This window comes from Geotrypetes seraphini, chromosome 7 (assembly GCF_902459505.1).
Source record: "Geotrypetes seraphini chromosome 7, aGeoSer1.1, whole genome shotgun sequence".
Lineage (NCBI taxonomy): Eukaryota > Metazoa > Chordata > Amphibia > Gymnophiona > Dermophiidae > Geotrypetes > Geotrypetes seraphini.
The window spans coordinates 55,793,096-55,813,338 of NC_047090.1; the positions used below are offsets into that span (position 1 = coordinate 55,793,096).

Consider the following 20,243-nt stretch of genomic DNA (forward strand, 5'->3'; position numbering starts at 1 on the left):
ATATTGGGGACCAGATTATACAAGAAGAAACAAAAAGATTAAATTAATGAAAATATTACATTTTAAAAATAAGCGATGGAGCCCCAAGATACATGATCATTTCTGCATTATTCAGTTATCTGAAGTATCCACAAGTGGAGGGGTAGCCTTGACTTAGAGTACCGGCTTAACTAGAGGGAAGCCCGGTTCAACTCGTCCTGCTGCACCTTGTGAGATTGGGCAACCCTCCATCGCCTCAGGTGCAGACTGTAGATTGTAAGCCTTCAAAAAGGTATGAGCTAAATCAAAATAAATAGTAGGAGCTGGCATTTTCCTAAGTTTAGCTAATGTATTTGCTTTCTGATGCTGAACTTGTGAGAAGCCATACGTTATTACAATTGTTTGGGCTTTGTATTCCAAAGGTGCTTGGGATCAGAGGAATCATCCAGTGGTTAGTGCAATGGACTGTCCTCCCTGGGAAGAGAGTTCCCTAGCCACTAGAGCTCCTTGTGACTATGGGAAAGTCACTTAACTGAATTGATAGGACATACTAAAATATTTAAATTGGTATGGGGGTCCATTGACGTCTTTTGTAGAATTGTTATAGTTTTATCTTTGCTGGTATAGTTTTTTGCACATCCAGGGATGGGGGGGTATATCTCTTATATGATTCTTTGATGTAATATTGGTTGATCGGGGGAGGGGGTATTTATTGTTTACTGCTGTATTTATTCTGATTGAATATAAGTGCTTATTTGTTATTGTTATGTTATGTATATGTATATTGCACTTTTTTGATAGGTGTGAAAATTCAATAAAGATTTATAAAAATAAAAAACACACACACTCTTAGATTATGAGCCCACCAGAAATAATTAGAAGCAGTAACAGTAAACAATGAAAATACCAGTGCCCATAATATGTGAATCCTTCTGCTTGCTACCACTACGATAATGTCAGTTGTAAGTAATAAAAAAATTACACTCGGAAAGGTTCAAATATAGAAGCATAGAACATGACGGCAGAAAAGGTCCACGGCCCATCTAGTCTGCCCACACTAATGGCCCACCCCCTAACTACCTCCATGAAGAGATCCCACATGCCAATCCCATCTTTTCTTAAAATCTGGCACGCTGCTGGCCTCAATTACCTGTTGTGGAAGATTATTCCAGCGATCAACCGCCCTTTTGGTGAAGAAATATTTTCTGGTGTCGCTGTTGCTTAATATTCTGAATCTGAAAATTCTACTTTTCTAGATCTCATTTAATCTTATTGCTTTAGTTAATGTGCAAACTACTTATTTAACTTTCAAGGCTATATTTTGGGACAGAATTAGGAGCATGCCTTCTACAACTGTAGCCCTTTAATTTTACTAATCTTTTTTTTACTAACCTGAAAAGGCATTTGAGACCCATGTTTCATTCATAGTTCTATTGTGCATATGCTGTAGCCCGTTGTCCCTTTCCTAGCGACGGGCTGCTGAAAAGTTCTCAGCCCAACCAAGAAGAGAATGACACGAAACTTACAAGTTATTTCACACTTTTCATTTCAATGATATGAAATGAAACGAAACGTGTCAAGGTGTTAAAAATTGTTTTAAGGCATTAAATAAAATGCAAAATGGGGTTAAGGGGAACGTAATATTTTCTCAAGATGGCCAAGTATTTTTATTAGGTAAAACGTTTCATTTTAAATGCACACATGTTCCTAATTTCTTATTCTTTCTCTGAAAATAATTATTAAAGGACACCGCTTAACCCAAAATTCAGCTGGGAAGATCATGTTTTAATTTCTGAATTATTCTTTGCATGCATTAGATATTTGAATAACTCCAGCAAATCATAGAAACATAGAAACATAGAAGATGACGGCAGAAAAGGGCTACAGCCATCATGTCTGCCCACTCTGCTTACCCACCCCCTGTCTATGCCCTAATGACCCAATTTCCTTATCTTGACACTCGTAGGGATCCCACATGGGTATCCCATTTATTCTTAAAGTCTGGCACACTGTCTGCCTCGATCACCTGCACTGGAAGCTTGTTCCAATGATCAACCACTCTCTCTGTGAAGAAATACTTTCTGGTGTCGCCATGAAATTTTCCGCCCCTGAGTTTGAGCGGGTGCCCTCTTGTAGCCGAGGGTCCCTTAAGAAAGAAAATATCATCTTCCACTTCGACACGTCCCGTGAGGTACTTAAATGTTTCGATCATGTCTCCCCTCTCCCTACGTTCCTCGAGAGTGTAGAGCTGCAATTTGTTCAGTCTCTCTTCGTACGAGAGACCCTTGAGCCCCGAGATCCTGGTGGCCGTCCACTGAACCGATTCAATTCTGCGCACATCTTTACTGTAATGTGGCCTCCAGAATTGCACACAGTACTCCAGATGAGGTCTCACCATGGCCCTGTCACCTTCAGCAAGCGCTGTTTCCTTAAGTATGACCTGTGTTAGATATGATGGGACCTAGGGCAGCAACTGGGATGGAAGCCTGAAAGCCTGCCTGAAGGTTGTGTCTCCTTCAGCTTCAGGCAGGCTTGGGGGGTCTCATGTGGATATAGAGGCCCAGGGAAATTGCGCTGGTTACCCACCCTTAAAGCCTGCTCTGTTCTTAATACTAGTAAGCATTCTTAGTCATTTCAATGGCAGCAATTATTTAATTTGCTATTATCACAAAAGAAAATTGGTCAGTTACTGAAAAAAAAAAAACCACGTTGAAAACAATCGTTTTGAAAAGGGAATCTACCAACATCTTTTGTCGTGCATGACATTATGTAATGCTTGATAGTAGAGCAATAATTGCATTCTGTTTGTTTGCAGGTCTGCAACTATCGGAAAGAGGTAGGAGCAAATTCAAGTATTGATAGGGAATAGTGGCCATTAGCATTCTTATCAAGAAATATAAGTATGTCTCTAAGCTAGAGCGGTATTTGTTCCTCAAGAGCAGGGGTAGGCAATTCTTGTCCTCGAGAGCTAGAGCCAGGTCAGATCTTCAGGATATCCACAATGAATATGTATGACATGGATTTACATGCACTGCCTCCTTGAGATGCAAATCTATCTCATGCATATTTATTGTGGATATCCTGAAAACCTGACCTGGATCCAGCTCTCGAGGACTGGAATTGCCTAGCCTTGCTCTAGAGCAGTGTTCTTCAACCACCGGTCCATGGACCAGTGCCGGTCCACAGAAATTTCCTGCCGGTCCACAGGGCCACCACGTGCATCAGGCCCAAAACAGTGTTCTTCAACCGCCGGTCCACGGTGCGATCGATGCGGCGTTATCTTCGAGCCAGCTCCCTCTTCCTAACTGATTCAGTGCACAAAGCCACGGGCAGTGGCTCCAACGGGCATCCTGCGCCTGAACCGGAAGCCTTCTCTCTGACGTTGCAACGTCAGAGGGAAGGCTTCCAGATGAGGCACGGGACGTGCAAGGTGCAATTAGTACTATTATGGTGGGCGGGGTCTGGGGTGGAGATTGGGTAGAGATGGGCGGGGTCTGGCCCACGACTTAGCCCAGTGTTCTTCAACCGCTGGTCCATGGACCAATGCCAGTCCACAGAATAATTATTTTATTTCTGCCGGTCCATAGGTGTAAAAAGGTTGAAAAACACTGCTCTAGAGAGCATCATTTAAAAAAAAAAAAAATCTAGATTTTTAATAGATTTTTTTTAACTGTATCTTTGAAATTTACCAACGACAGAAAAATGATTCCTTGTAAAAGAAAGTTGTGAATCTTCAGGCGAATAAAATCAAATAGGAAAACTACTGAACCAAGAACAGGAGCTGCAGACCTTCCCAGCTTGGACTCAAGCCTTTCTTCTCCAACCTTCAAACTTACTGCAAATCTCTGTTTACTTCATGCACCTAGATCTGTGGCCTAGTTCAGGGGTAGGCAATTCCGGTCCTCGAGAGCTGGATCCAGGTCAGGTTTTCAGGATATCAACAATAAATATGCATGAGATCGATTTGCATCTCAAGGAGGCAGTACATGTAAATCCATCTCATTGTGGATATCTTGAAAATCTGACCTGGCTCCGGCTCTGGAGGACTGGAATTGTCTATCTCTGGTCTAGTTGAAACCGATAAGTTACTAAAACTACAGCTAGGGGCATCTGGAGGCAGATGAGAACTACTTAGTACACTCACTTTGCTCATATACTTGCCACAGGTCTTACTGGATCTTGGTGCCACTCATCTCTCCATGACCGCCCCCCCCCCCCCCACCTCCCACCCCCAGAAACAAAGTCAGATAAAAACAAAGAATTTGTAGATTCACTTCCCCTATCTGGTCAATGAAGCTGCAGAGGAAATGTGATTTATATAAAAATTATACTGGCATACCCTATTCTAGGACACCTACATAGCTTCTTCAACCTCAGATCCCTGGTCACCATCCACTTCCCTACTTACTCGGTCCTACAGACTTTGTTGGCATTTCCTTATAAAGATATATGTCTATACATGTTCTGGACTGGCCCCGCCATTCGTTCCTTTTGGGATGCCATATTTCTCTTTGTGGAGCGCATTTGGAACAATACTGTCCAACGTTCTCCCTTGGTTTTATTTGGACTGTCCCCCACTATTCCCCCTCCCCCACTATTCCCCCCCCCCCCGTAAACAGGGGGCTGCTGCCTTCCTCAAGTGGACAGTTCTTCTTGCATTGAAATATATCCTACTTAAATGGCTTGACGGGAGGCGCCAGATTACTCTCTTTGGCGGTGCCGGATGATTACTCTTCTGATGTGGGGACGACGAGATGTGCTGGACTTTTCCTCTTTCCCAGGGCGCTCTTTTCAGCGCACTTGGGAACCCTTTTGGATCACCATGACTCCCTTGGCACGTAGCCGACTGCTTAACTGTTGATATCTTTTTCTATATTGTTGTATTCCTTTTATGTATGCCTACGCATTTTTGTACTGTACTACAGTTCATCCTAGGGGTTGTACCTGGAAGGATGACCGGGAGTGGGGTGGGCAGGGGGGATTTGTTTGGGGGGATGGGTAGTCAGATGTTGTGGGTTCTTTGATATACCTTGAGCTTGTTTTGATACCTTTTGTACTGTTGCATGTTTTCCATGTTGAGCTCTATAAAATATATTTGCACATAAATACATATGTCTCTATTTCACTAATGCTTCCCTGCTTCTCAAGCCACTCCTGGAGTGGGATTTTTTTTTTTAAAGGATTACTACAATGAATATGCATGAGATAGATTTACAAACAGTTGATCACCGATCTAATAAAAAATTCTCTCACGCAGACTCATTGTAGAAATCTTGAAAACCTGTCTGGCTAGGTGTGCCTCCAGGAGAGAATTACAGTATTCAATGAGGATATTGAGCATTCTCGCATTTCCAATTGAGTTAGCGCAATATAAAAAAACCACACTCGATCCATTAACTGCACTTCTCGATAGGGAAAGGGTAACTTCATTTTGCCATGCTCATCTCTTGTCTCATATTTTGTAATCAATAATATTTAGTATCATCTAAAAGTCATAATCACAGATTTAGGTGCGAACATTTCAAAATGATTGGGAGGTACCAAACAATACAAATTACTCCCCCCCCCCTTAACCCAATGAAGGCGCTCGCTCAATACTGGAAGTGTGTAGCCCCCATTGGCACCCACAGAGATTGCTGCAAAGATCACAGCGTTATTTGTCCACTACTTACATATATAGTATTAGCCTTGCCTATGCAGTACCACATTGTATGTCTCCAATCATGATTGATTAAGTGGTTGGCATGTTTTTGCTCCAAAAAGACTGCAACTGCAACTACTGTATTACTATACAATATTGGCCATCCTTGAGATCTACCATCTGGGCTCAAAATCCTGTATCTTCCTCTCCCACTGTGAGTATTATTCCTCAGGACAAGTGCGCCTGGTGTACAAGTAGCAAGAAACAAGATAGTCGGAGATGCATACAAACGATTAAAAGCTAGCTACTGCATATGACCTTTAGGAGTTTCTGTCCAGTCTGTATTTTCCCCTAGAAATTCCTAGTTTGCCATCATTGAAGGAAAAATCCATATCTTTTGTTGGAAAGGTGAACAATATATATATATATCATAATATATATCATCATATATCATTATATATATATATATATATATATATATATATATATATATATATATCATAATACCAAACAATTCAAGAATCCAGTGAGCTCTGTAGGTTAGGATGTTTTAAAAATGTAAATGACTCCCAACTTAAATTAGCAACGATAGAAAAGCCCTCTATGACCCAGTGGAAGGCAGCAGGTATTGAGCTGGGAGAGAAGAAAGGACTTTTGCAAGATCTGCTGGTCTTAGGATATACTTAGTAATTATCTTCATTTTAAGCTTACTGCGGTTTCCCACTTGTATTGTTTTCCACTTGATTTAAAAGTTCAGAAGCAAAACATCTTCCCAATCCAAGCTCGCCTTAAGCATTCTTGGTGAAAAAAAAAAAATCCCACAGTTATGCAAGACAGATATCACTTTTTAACAGTTAGCAGTTAAACAGGTAAGAACTCGGCTGAGCTCAGGAATGTGGAAATACAACTCCCTGGTGATATTAATAAGGGCGCACAGGTAAGGGAGAATGGGGGGAAAAAAAGCTTGGCAAATAACTTTCCTACAATTAACATAACGACTCGGATCATTGTGATCAAATAACAAGAAGCAAACATTTTTTTTGTCCTGCAATAACAGATGAAAAAAAGTGGCAGGAGAACGAAGCTCAAGTGCTGACTACAGCGCGTCTGTTTCAAGTATGCGCGCAAAGTATTAGGTAGACAGACCACTTGTCAAGTTCATTTCAACAAGTCTGCCTGATGGATAGAAACTCAAATTATGTCTAGGCCTGCAAAAAAAAATCCTCTGGGAGTTGAGACTGAATGGTTTGGGTTTTGTTTTGTTTTTTCATACTTATACTCTATATTTCCTCTTACTATCTGCATATTGTAACTCGCTTGAATGTAAACCGCCTAGAAGTCGCAAGATTGTGGCGGTATAGAAGAATAAAGTTATTATTATTATTATTCTTAAGCTCTAGAAGACTGTTGTCCCATCTTTTAGAGGTGTCAGGATTTTAAAAAGGTTTTTAAGCTGTTAAATAAAGTGCAAATAGGAATCTTTTTGCACTGTAATCTGACTGTCTTTTTCTTATTCTTTTCTCTTGGTTTGTTGTTATACTGAAAAATGATTCTGCCAGTCAAAACAAACTTTATAAGAAGAAGAAACAGTGAAACAGTGATTCTAAAAGCATCGACTTTATAATCGTTTCCATTCTAAGCAGGAAATGAGATTGTAGGTCATCCTTTTCCCGGAGGGTCTGAGATCTTGTAAACATGAAACAGTAGTAACAGCAGGTGTGTTGTATGTGTCTTGTGTTGGTTGTGCGTGAGTGTGCCTGTCTGTGGCGGGCTCTTTTCTGTTCACACACAAGCGGTCGGACATTCTCTTACTCACCCTAATTTCACATAGATGACTCCAAAACAGAGAAACACGTAGAAGATCCACTTCCGAAAATTCCTGTGCATGATCTAGGGAGAGAATTGAGCCATAAAACCTGTTAAAAAAAATGAGCTGCTCTTTGTAGATTAAATTCCAGCCAAACGCATTCTGCATCAACCCAAAAGTGCAGCCGGTTCTCCTGAAAGCAATGAAAGTTTGGTCTTCTTTTATCCATCAGGAGGCTTTGAAATGATGAATTGAGGGAAGGGGGGGTGAAAAGAGCAGTATCTACCCCCGACCCCCTTAAAAAACAAGACAAAACTGGTGGGTGATCGCGTTGAGAGGCTGAATGAAGCCTCTCTGCTCTCGATCAACCACCTCACACCAGCTCCCAGTTCAATGTGTTTTCACTTGTTCGGGCTTTCCCCAGGTAACGCTTCGCACTGTACGGGGGAATCAGTGACAACCGCAGGTAGGAGGATCTCTCTCTCTCCCTCTTACATGCACAGTGGCTTTCACAAACACTGTTTGTTAGGTTTTCATTTCTACTTCTTCCTGGATTCCTGTTTCACCTATTTAAAAAACTACACCCACAGTTCTTCGCTGCTGAAGTGAAGGTGTAAAAAAACATAGCCAAAGTTATGCGGATTTCCACGCCTTTCGGGGGGGGGGGTGGGGGAGTTTCAGAGCTCACAAGAAGGGAAGTCCCAAATCTTGTGAGCTATTCTTTTGCTATCAGTATGAAATTAAGGTAAGCAGAGGCTGTAGGGCAGGGGTAGGGTACTCCGGTCCTCAAAGAGCCGTATTCCAGTCGGGTTTTCAGGATTTCCCCCCATGAATATGCATTGAAAGCAGTGCATGCAAATAGATCTCATGCATATTCATTGGGGAAATCCTGAAAACAGACCTCTATGACACTTTAGCTCTGACGGATCCTAATGCTTTTCCCTCCCTAAGCTGAGACTAAAAGTGGCACAGACCTCAGGGCAAAAGTTTTTGCCACATTTAGTCTCAGCATCGTCAGACCTAAAGTGTCAGAGGTCTGTCAGAGCCATAACTTATGCTGAGACTAAAAGTGGCACGGACCTCGGATCTTTAAGGACGTGCAGTTAAAGATCCGTGTTTTACCCCTTCCCGGTAAGTACCCACTGCATTCAATTTCGCCATCACTGTTAGCCTTTCCGACGGACCCGCAGGGCTAGACCCGAAACCTAGTTCAACGTATAAGTAGAAACTCAGACGATACACACGCTTTAGAGCTCCCACAAATGCAAAGTCAACCTAACACTTCTAGAACAACCAATAGAAATAGGAAACCCGTAGCAGTCCGGAAAAGCACTCATTGCATCCCATCACCTTTAAGGATTTGTAGCAAGCAATTGATGTGTTGAAGAAACCTATCCAAAATCAAAGCAAATGCTTCCAACTTGCAAGTGTCAAAGACACCAATCCCCTTTCTGTTTAGCATTTTTTTTAAGTTGATTGGAAAACTCTACATTTAAAAAAAAAACTAAAACCTGAACATGAGTCATTTAAAATACAGAGCGCAAGATGTAGAAAGAAGACCTTTGCGATGAAAACGAAAATGTGTCTTTCACCTTGGAGGCAAGAGTAAGCGACTCTCCCTTTTCCACCCTTCCCTTGAATTGCTTACCTTTATTTCAGGGTTACTCCGCTTTTTTTAGGTTTAAATTATTCTATTGACCACCCTGTTTCCTCTCATCAGTTGTCCTATGCGACATTTATGGGCTGTAAGTACCAAAATCCGGGAAGGGGTAAAACGCGGACCTCACGGACCTGACGGACCTCGCGGATCTAAACCCGTACGGCCTTAAAAATCTGAGGTCCGTGTCGGTCCGTGTCCCTGCCGCTTGTAGTTTCTGTCGCTGACAGACCTTGATTGAGATTTGAGCGCTGACGGATCCGTCTCAGCATAGGGAGGGAAAAGTGTTAGGATCCGTCAGCGCTAAAAAATCTCTTCGAGGTCTGTCAGAGCCAGAGACTAGTGCTGGAGCGGCAGAGCAGAAGCCAAGAGAGCGGGGACATAGGTTTTGGACGTGCATTATGGAAAAGAAGTCTCCAAACTCCAGCACTAGTCTCTGGCTCTGAGAGACCTCGAAGAGATTTTTTAGCGCTGACGGATCCTAACACTTTTCCCTCCCTATGCTGAGACGGATCCGTCAGCGCTCAAATCTCAATCAAGGTCTGTCAGCGACAGAAACTACAAGCGGCAGGGACACGGACCGACACGGACCTCAGATTTTTAAGGCCGTACGGGTTTAGATCCGCAAGGTCCGTCAGGTCCGTGAGGTCCGCGTTTTACCCCTTCCCCCAAAATCCTGACTGCCAAAGGTTCTAATTCATTTCTTTCATTAGTGAAATTTCGAATAACTCTCCATACAAATGACGGTGGCGGAGCCATGAACAAAAGTGGATTTTAATCTGTTTCCTGCTCAGTGACCAATGAATATAGAGAAACAATGAATCGAAAGAATAGGGGGGGGGGGGGGGGGTTAAAAGAAAGAAAATCATGGTACATTTTTAGTAACTTCTTTTAAATGTTATTTCTTCAATATTATTATTACCTTATTATGTACTAAGGTTGTCCACAGTTCGCGCTTTTGTCCTTTGTATATGTAAACTTTGGCGCTCCTTGCTCTCAAATACCTTTCTACATTCCGAAGATTCTTTTTACTTACTGTATCTATAGACGAGTCTAATTTTGCAGATTCAGTTGCTTCATTTTAGCTTACTAATCTGCGCTTTATAATTACTTTGCACAGCACAGTAGAAATGCAACTCCTTTTTTTGTTTAAATTTTGGTCTGATAGAAAAGACTTTGCGTTTTGACATTTGTTTGCAGTAAGAGCTCGAAAAGAGAGGGTGGTACATGATATGGAATAAGAAGCTCTCTCTTCGTTGCTGAGGCAGAAAACTTAAAAACCTAAATAAGTGATTGAATGCTTGGTAGTCTGTAGCAGGAGCAGTGATTGTCAAGTAAATACCAAGAATCTTAAAACTGCCACAGTTCAACCTGTATGTTTTAATGGGCGTGTGCTGCCCTCTACTGGGCATTATCAGCAATACAGCACAGGATCATTTTTGAATTCTCTGGCCGGCTCAAAACACTCGTGTATGATAAACATAAATAGTGTCTATTCCCCCTATTGATTCTTCAGGCTCTGTTTCCATTCTTTTGGAATGATTTGATATTTTCTCAGTCACCAATATTCAAGGAATTATGGGGCCCTTTTACTAAGGCACGCAAAAAAAAAAATAAATAGTGCACATACGCGCATAGTCAGGAATAGCCATGCGCTAATGGTCAAATTAGCGCATGGCTACATAGCATGTGAAAGGGCATTTATGCGCTAGTGATGTGTTAAGCTTAATGATGGGCTAATCCATGCATTAGTAAACAGCATGCGCAAACACATACATGTAGCGCGTGGTAATAGTCATGTGTTAAACTTATGCCTATTCTTCTTATGGACACTGGAGTTCTCCATGTCCTTAAGTAGAATACTTAGGTTTAGCGCATCACTATTACTGTGTGCAATGTGTGTTTGTTTGCTGTGCGCTCGATCAGCGCATCACTAAGCTGAACGCGGTGCTAGTACGGCCACACTCTCGCATATGAAAGTTCCCCCCTCCCCTTTTACCAAACCAGGATAGCAGTTTCTAGTGCTAGGCAGTGCACTGAATGCTCTGCGCTGCTCCTGACGCTCATAGAGTTCTTATGAGCATCGGGAGCAGCGCAGAGCATACAGCGCTCTGGCTGTCGCTAAAAATTGCTATCCCGGTTTGGTAAAAGGGGTGGTTAGTGATGGGCTGATCTCAGGATTAGTGAACACCATAATGCAAACACAAATATACATTGTGTATGGAAAGAGTCATGCTGGCCCACATTTCAGTTGTAAAAGTACATGCGTGCAGTGGGTGAGCAGGAAAAAAAATTATTTACAATGTCTAATGTGATACGGACAAGAGGACATGGACTGAAGCTAAGGGGGGACAAATCCAGAATGAATATCAGGAAGTTCTGCTTCGCGCAGCGGGTGATGGACACCTGGAATGCTCTCCCAGAGGAGGTTATTGCGGAATCCACCGTTCAAGGATTTAAAATCAAACTAGATGCACATCACCTTACGAGAAGCATAGAGGGATATGGGTGAATAAAATTACGCCAGGTGCACACCTGCTGGGCGTCCATGTGTGCGGATCACCGAACTTGATGGACCAAAGGTCTGATCCAGAGATGGCAGTTCTTATGTTCTTATGATCAGTTGAACTGGCAGGACTCATGCAAAACTGTGGCTTCTAGGCATAATGCCTGGCTGTGCTGATCAAATACACCTGCTGCAATCAGCTCAGCTGATTGGGGCACAGGACTTCCCCAAAACCCATCCCTGAGATTGGCAGGATGGATGGCCACTCCCTCCTGCCTGACATCATCAACCCCCCTCCCCCTCACATCCAAGATCAGCAGGAGGAATGCTCATTCTCTCCTGCTGCTGGCACCCTTCATACACCTGACACTGTAGCCTGACCCCACAACACCCCCTGAAACCCCCAACATGCCACTCCAACACCCCCTAATACCCCTGTCAGGATGCAGTATTTGGGGGTTTGAGGCAAGGTCTTGGTGGTTTGAGGGGGCCTGGCAGCAAGAGGGAGTGGTCATCCCTCCTGCTGATGTCAGGGATGGATATTGGCTTCTGCTGCAGCCGGCGGAATTGATCATGCCAGGGGTATTTTTCCCCTGATCAGCTGAACCAGGACTCCCAGAAGCTGTGGTTTCATGTGAGTTCTGCATTTTCAGGTGATGGCAAGGGATCTCTTGACAAAGATAGGGGGCTGAGCTGCCTATCTTTGCGATCAGGCAAATAGGATTGTCTAACTAACAGCAATTAGAGAATTGGGGGCGGGAAGTGGGGGTATAGCCTCTGTTTTCTGAAGTGCATGCGATTCTGTATAGGATGCTGGTGCGCAATTCTTAGCCGTTTCTTAGGTGTCTGTTGAGACTGACATCCTATACGGAATCAGGCCCTTCATGTCTGAAAAGTTTCAGCATCAGCTATATTCTACATCTTGTTGCTATCATTCCTGTGGAAATAGATAAAGGTTGTATGTATGTAGATGAGGTGGTGAGACAGAGGTGTCCCAAATAGTATGTATCTTGGAAAGAGGTAAGCTCACATACCAGTGTAGCACATGAAATGAAATAGCTATAGCTCAGTGGTCTCCAACTCACAGCCAGGGGGCCACATGCAGCCTGCCAGGTACTATTTTGAGGCCCTCAGTATGTTTATCATAATCACAAAAGTAAAATAAAACAATTTCTTGATCATATGTCTCTTTAGCTATAAATTACAATATTATTATTAAGACTTAGCTAAAAGGAAATATTTATAAACTACAAAGAGTTTTACCTCATGCAAAATTGTCATTTCTTTAATAAAACATAAACAATTTTTTTTCCGAGGCCCTCCAAGTACCTACAAATCCAAAATGTGGCCCTGCAAAGGATTTGAGCTTGAGACCACTGCTATAGCTTCATCATATGTGTCCCTCCATATGGGGACATCATCGATGTATCAAGGGGACATTCCCAAAGAACAGAAGCCATGCACAGAAGAACCTCAACAAGCATCATATAGACATCCAGTAGCACAACACTCAGCTCAATTCTATTAAACATAGATTCTCAATAGAGAATTGTGCTAAGTGGCGCTCAGCAAATTTAAGTACATCTATATAGTTAGATGTTCTTTACAGAATCACCTTTTAGGCGTCACATAGATGTTCTGACAACGTCTATAATGTTATCACATTTTAGTGTTACGATGTTATTAGAATGGCAATTTTATGCTCTTTTTTCCATTACAATTGTATGCAGTAAAATGGCATACAGAAGGCAGCCCAATTTTTATAGAGGGGGGCCTCCAGGTAGGATCTTACTCCCCCAAGAAGCACCCTGGTGGGCTGGGGCAATGAGGGGATTAAGTGACTTGCCCAGAGTCACAAGGAGCAGTGAGCGATTTGAACCCACAACCTCAGAGTGTTGAGGCTGTAGCTCTAACCACTGCATCACACACTCAGGCATTGAACCACATGTCAATTCAAAAGCCAAGCTTATATCCTCTTGATTCACAAGCAGTCATTTTTCTAGGATAAATATCAACAGTTCCTCTGCTGTTTTCCCAAAAAAACTTTTGGCTTCTGTGTTCCTCAATCAAAGTACATGAAAAATTCGGCAACTCCAGAGAGCGATGAGGATAGCAGTCATCTCTTGAAAACCAATTTTAGCTCTGACATGTTAGGGTAATTGAACTGAGAGGTGCCAATGCCGCTGACATTGCCGATGCCATGAGAAACTAAAAAACTAGCAGACTCAACAGGCAAGAAGAGCAAGCTCCCGACATTGGAATGCTGTCTGACACCTTTTCCTCTGGCAGCAGTATCGATTTCACCTTAGGATGGATATAGTCGGGACAGAGCCGCAGCTCCGAGAGAGGCCACCACGCAATAGCCAGCCACTGGGACGAGCGGCTCTCCGGAGGGTTATGGATATATTCGATTTTTTTCAGGGACTGGGACCTAGATCAACCGTGAACTATATTTTGTACAACACCCCATCCCCTACGTTCCTGCCAACGCTCTCAAGTTATTAAATCAAAATAAACGTGGGGAGAAATTATTGGAGCTCTAGATGGCGGCTGTGCCTTAAAGAGTGCATCGAGCTCCCTGGCTTCTCCCAACACTTGGCACAACTTTTCGTAACTTTCCAGCAACCCCAGTGGCCCACCCAACCGCTGTAGGGACTCCTCCGATGGCCCGGAATTCCGAATTTGCTCGAGAAGGAATGGTTTTTGGATCTGTTTTTGTGGCTGATAGGGAGGAAGAAACTGGAGAGGGAACCCGGGTCATTGTTTTTTCTTCCAGCTAGAAGCCATGACGAACCTCCATTTTGGTCTGCTCTCCTAATGAGGCTGACTTTGTTTTTTCCTCGCCGGTCATCTTTTTTCTTTTTTTTCGTTACTTTTTTCCTATTCTTATTCATTGTTTCAAGTCTATTTTCATAGCTATTTATATTTTGTGAGGGAGGAAAGTGATTCTTTAACATTTTTCTCGTAATTTGAACACGGCTTTTATTTTTCTTCGATACCGAAAGTCAGAGTGATTTTCGGTCTGGCTGTACTTGAATCAGCGTCAGGACTTGCTTACAGCGAAAGCAAACCATAGCAGCTTGGGACCTTACCTTTCTTTCAACTTTGACAGTAAATACCTGGATGCAAGACATCAAAGCCAAGTAGAACACGCAAACCAATTAACAAATTAAAAGATGATGCAAACTAAGGACAAAACACCAGAAGAGTACTGTTCAGTCCACAGTACTGCTTTGAGCCATTATGACTTATTTTAATAAAGGAAATTGCTAAACTGAAGATTCCCTCGGGTGTAGGAAAGCACTCCGCCCCTCACCGATGCTCTAGCTGCTGAGCCAGTTGGAGGGCTCAGTGGGAAACCTTGCTTGTTTAAAAGCTCCCCTTTTCTTTGGCTCTGCCATTTTGTTCTTCCTGGAGCAACTGAGGATCCCCTCGGGCGTGGGAGAGCACTCCGCCCCTCACCGACGCTCCAGCCAGTTAAAAATCTCAGCACCTAATGGCGCGCAGTTGTTCGGTGCACCGTCTAAGGTGCACTGTCTAAGGTGCACCATCTAAGGCACAAGTCCCAATCACTTGCCACCAACAAACACCTAGAGAAAGATCAACTATCTGACCCCCAGGAAATCACCTACAACCTCACTCCCACCAACCCCCTACCTCCTATCTTTCACAATGAAAGCTATACCACAAACACAAACTATCCTACTGATCATCTTGCTCCTAACCAACTGGAAGGCTGCAGCAAACAACATCTCCCCAATACCAATTATTTCAACTACAAATAGAATTCATCACCCAGCCAGGAGAACCATTACAGACAGAAACATAAACTCCCAGACCTGCATACATCACATCATCACACCAACATGGAGGAAAAGACCAACAAACACTTCCAGGACTATACCACACCCCCAATCAAGAGCACTTGTCTATCCAAAAGCAACAAATAGTGCTCAAACAGAATACACCACATTAACATGTGCCTACATAAACATCAGAGCTCTAGGCCCAAAGACAGAATATATAAAAGACTGGATAAAAACCGAAAATCTAGACTGCCTCTTCCTCACTGAAACCTGGCTATCCTCAGACTCTGACCTCAGGATAAAGGAAGTTTGCTCGAAGGGAAATAAGATAACGGTGGTCTGCAGAAAAAAAAAAGGAGGAGGAGGTCTAGCCATCTTAGTCAGAAACTCCCTAAACTTAAACATACTAGACAAAACGTCCACCCCATACAAGGATCTACTACCCTGCCAACTTTCATGCACCACACTAAAAGGATCCATAACCTGCATGCTCTGCTACATAACACCAGGGAATTGAAACACAACAAGACCAGAATTTGAAGATTTTATATACCAAAACTCACTAACGGCAACTTATAACCTAATCCTAGAAGATCTAAACCTCCAACTCGAAGACCATACCTCTAAGCAAGTAGAAAACCTACCATTTTACCTCAAAGCCTTAACCTACAAGATCTTAGACCTACAAATCACACACGAGAAAGGTCACCAACTAGATATTGCAGCCTTCATAACCCAACAGCCCATTCTACCAGAGATTCAAACCTCAAAATGGAAAATGGTCCAGATCCATCTGTTCAGACCCTTACACATACACCTTCAATATCTATTGGATTATTGCAATATCCTCTACCTTTCCTGTCCCACCTACCTAATAAAACATAAGAACATAAGAACTGCCATCTCCGGATCAGACCTTCGGTCCATCAAGTCCGGCGATCCGCACATGCGGAGGCCCTGCCAGGTGTACACCTGGCGTAATTTATAGTCCACCATATCTTTATATGCCTCTCTTAAGGAGATATGCATCTAGTTTGCTCTTGAAGCCTAGGACGGTCGATTCCGCAATAATCTCCTCTGGGAGGGCATTCCAGGTGTCAACCACTCTCTGAGTGAAGCAGAACTTCCTGACATTAGTCCTGAACCTGTCCCCCCTTAGCTTCATTACATGTCCTCTAGTCCGTGTCAAATTGGACAATGTAAATAATCTTCTCTGCTCTATTTTGTCGATTCCTTTCAGTATTTTGAAGGTCTCGATCATATCCCCACGCAGTCTCCTTTTCTCAAGGGAGAACAATCCTAGTGTTATAAGTCTGTCCTCGTATTCCAGTTTCTCCATACCCTTCACCAGTTTTGTTGCTCGTCTCTGCACCCTCTCCAGCAGTTTTATATCCTTCTTTAGGTAGGGAGACCAATGTTGGACGCAGTATTCCAAGTGTGGTCTGACCATTGCCCTATAAAGCGGCATTATAACTTTCTCCGATCTACTCGAGATTCCTTTCTTTATCATGCCCAACATTCTATTTGCCTTCTTTGCCGCTGCCGCGCATTGTGCCGACGGCTTCAGGGTCCTATCTATCAGTACACCCAGGTCCTTTTCTTGTTCACTCTTCCCCAGAGTTACACCTGACATTGTATACTCGTATTCCTTATTCTTATTGCCTAAATGCATTACCTTGCATTTCTCCACATTGAACTTCATCTGCCATTTCTCCGCCCATGTTTCTAACCGACACAAGTCGCTCTGGAGTTTCTCTCTATCCTCCTGCAATCTGATCGCCCGGCATAGTTTTGTATCGTCTGCAAACTTGATGATCTCACTGGATGTTCCTTCCTCCAGGTCATTGATATAAATATTAAAAAGGATCGGCCCAAGTACCGAGCTCTGGGGTACACCACTAGTCACTTTCTCCCAGTCGGAGAACTTCCCATTTATGCCCACTCTCTGCTTTCGGTTTTCCAGCCATTTGCCTATCCACCTTTGTATATCCCCCTCTATGCCATGGCTTTGTAGTTTCCTGAGAAGTCTTTCGTGTGGAACTTTGTCGAACGCTTTCTGGAAGTCCAAGTATATTATGTCCACCGGCTTCCCACTATCAATTTGCTCGTTCACGGTCTCAAAAAATTGGAGTAAATTCGTCAAACATGATTTCCCTTTCCTGAATCCATGTTGACTGGGTTTCATCAAGTCATGTGTGTCCAAGTGCCGGACTATGCTATCCTTGATCAGTGCTTCAACCATCTTGCCGGGGACAGACGTAAGACTCACAGGTCTATAGTTGCCCGGTTCCCCTCTCGATCCTTTTTTGAAAATTGGGGTGACGTTCGCTATCCTCCAGTCGTCCGGTATCTGTCCAGTTCTGATTGTCAGGTTTGCAAGTTTTTGCAATAACTCTCCGATTTCAACCTTCAATTCCTTTAAGACTCTCGGGTGAATTCCATCCGGTCCAGGGGATTTGTCACTTTTAAGTTTGTCGATCTGATAGTATATCTGGTCTAAGTCCACTTCAACTGTGGTGAGGCTGTCTTCTATTTCTTCTGCAAACACTTTCTCCGCTTCAGGTATTGTTGAGGTGTCCTCCTTCGTAAAGACGGACGCAAAGAAGGAATTTAGTTTGTCTGCGATTTGTTTATCTTCCTTGATGTACCCTTTTCTTCCCTGGTCGTCCAGGGGTCCCACTGCCTACAGACCGTGCAGAACACTGCCCTCAGAATGATCTATTCCCTTGGAAAATTTGACCACATCACCAACGCCTTCCTAGACTCACACTGGCTTCCAATACAAGCCCGCATCCAATTCAAACTATACTGCATGTTATTCAAAACATTAAACGGAACGGCACCCACCCACCTAAACAACCGTCTAAACAGGAACCTCTCAACCAGACAGAGGAGAACCCAATCCCCTTTCTCCTACCCCCCTTTTAAAGGAACTAAACGCAAAAAGATGTATGACAACTTTCTAGCAACACATGCAGCTAAATTGGATCCCACCATCACCAACCTACTGACAGCTTCAACTGACCTCAAGGCTTTCCGCAAAGAAATTAAGACCCTACTATTCAAGAAATTCACCCAAATGTCCTAATCCCTCCCTTTTCCCCTCTTACCCCCTCTTAGAATCATCTCATCAAAATTGCTTTAGACCTTACGCCTTCAATTGTATTCCTTTTACTGGAAAAGTCCAGCTATCTTTTTTGTTGTACTAGGTCCAACTTCTTTAATTGTATTTCTCTTCCTGGAAATGTCCAGATATCTTTCTGATGTAATCCGCTTAGAACTGCATGGTACAGGTGGAATATAAGCCAGTAATGTAATATCAACTGGGCCAAAGGCAAAACCAAACCAAAATCCCAAAGCTTAACCTACAAATCTTGTACATAATAATAATAATAATTTTATTTCTTATATACCGCTGTACCGTGAGGTTCTAAGCGGTTTACAGTAGAAACAGAAGAAATGCAATAAGTAAGATTAATTAAGATGAAGAGAAAGTACTTAGAGTTCCCTGACTGTCCCAAAGGCTCACATTCTTGCTAAAGTACTTGAGAAAAATAAATTAGTTAGGTTATAAACAGAGAGTAGAAGAAGGTAGGAAAACAGTTCATAGGAAAATTAATTTCGAATACATTATACATTATATATTGTTCAAGGCGGAATACAAATTATAGGAATTACCAAAAGATTTGCATAATAAAGATTATCTAGATAAATTACATAACAGTGATTCGTGTACATTACACGGTGTGGTAGAGGATTCAATTTTGAGAATTACATATCAAGGGAATCAATTGATAACAGAATATAGTGGAGATTATCAGTATATACGGTTTACAGATTGGAAGTTACCTAATAATGAAGTAAGAAATTTATTGGATAGTGTGGAAAATGTTTATATAGGAATCAGAGTATGTATGATAGGAAAGGTTCTAAGAATTGAATTAATGTGTTATTCTATCGAGGGAGAGCTTGTGCATAAAGGGAGGATATTAGTTGGTAATGACGTGTTTTCTGAATAGAAATGTTTTGATTTCTTTTCGAAACACTTTGATGTCTGTTGTATTGATCATTAGTTTGGTGATTGTGGGGTCAATTTTTGCTGCCTGTGTCGCTAGAAGGCTGTCGTATAGTTTCTTAAGACGGGTTCCATTATTAGGTGGGAAGGTGAATAGGTTTTGAGTTCTTCTTGATCTGGATGAGCTGTAGCGGTTTAGGCGGTTGTTTAGGTAACAGGGGGCAGTTCCATGGGTTATCTTAAACAGCAGACAATAGAACTTGAATTGAGTTCTTGCTTTTATCGGAAGCCAGTGAGAGTCTATATAGGCGGGAGTGATGTGGTCAAATTTGCTGAGACAGTAGATGAGTCTGATGGCAGTGTTCTGAACTGTCTGTAGTTGTTTTATCATATTGTTAGGACATGTTAGGTAGAGGCTGTTGCAGTAATCCAAGTTACTGAGTGTGAGGGATTGTACAATGATCTTGTAGTGTTCTTTGGTAAAGAAATTTCTTATTTTTCTTAAGTTTCGCATGGTGAAGAATGCCTTCTGTATGACTTTGTGTATCTGTGTCTGCATAGTGCAGCGTCTATCTAATTGTATTCCTAGAATTTTTAGAATGCTCTGTATGGGATATTTGATTGTATTTACTTCCAGTTCTGTTATAGATTGCTTTTGTTCCTTCTCTAATAGTAGGAATTTGGTTTTCTCTGCATTCAGTTTCAATTTATGGTTCTTCATCCATTTTTCTACAGTTTCCAGTGTTGTTATCAGGAGCTGGGGTCTTGTATGTCAAATGGGAGAATGATGGTTATGTCATCTGCGTAACTGAAAGATGCTATATTTAGGGTG

The 20,243-nt window shown here is 42.5% G+C and overlaps 1 protein-coding gene across 2 annotated transcripts in view; it reads right to left on the reverse strand.

Annotated features, from left to right (window-relative positions):
• Nucleotides 1-7,996, reverse strand: part of WNT7B (Wnt family member 7B) — a 363,311-nt gene extending 355,315 nt beyond the window's left edge. Inside the window, exon 1 of one of the 2 annotated variants that reach the window (XM_033950996.1) lies at nucleotides 7,437-7,996. In XM_033950996.1, the coding sequence (XP_033806887.1) occupies nucleotides 7,437-7,507 (71 nt within the window). In that variant the 5' untranslated portion in view covers nucleotides 7,508-7,996. The remainder of the gene's footprint in view (nucleotides 1-7,436) is intronic. The other variant, XM_033950998.1, reaches the window with a different exon arrangement.
• Between the last annotated feature and the right edge of the window lie 12,247 nt (nucleotides 7,997-20,243).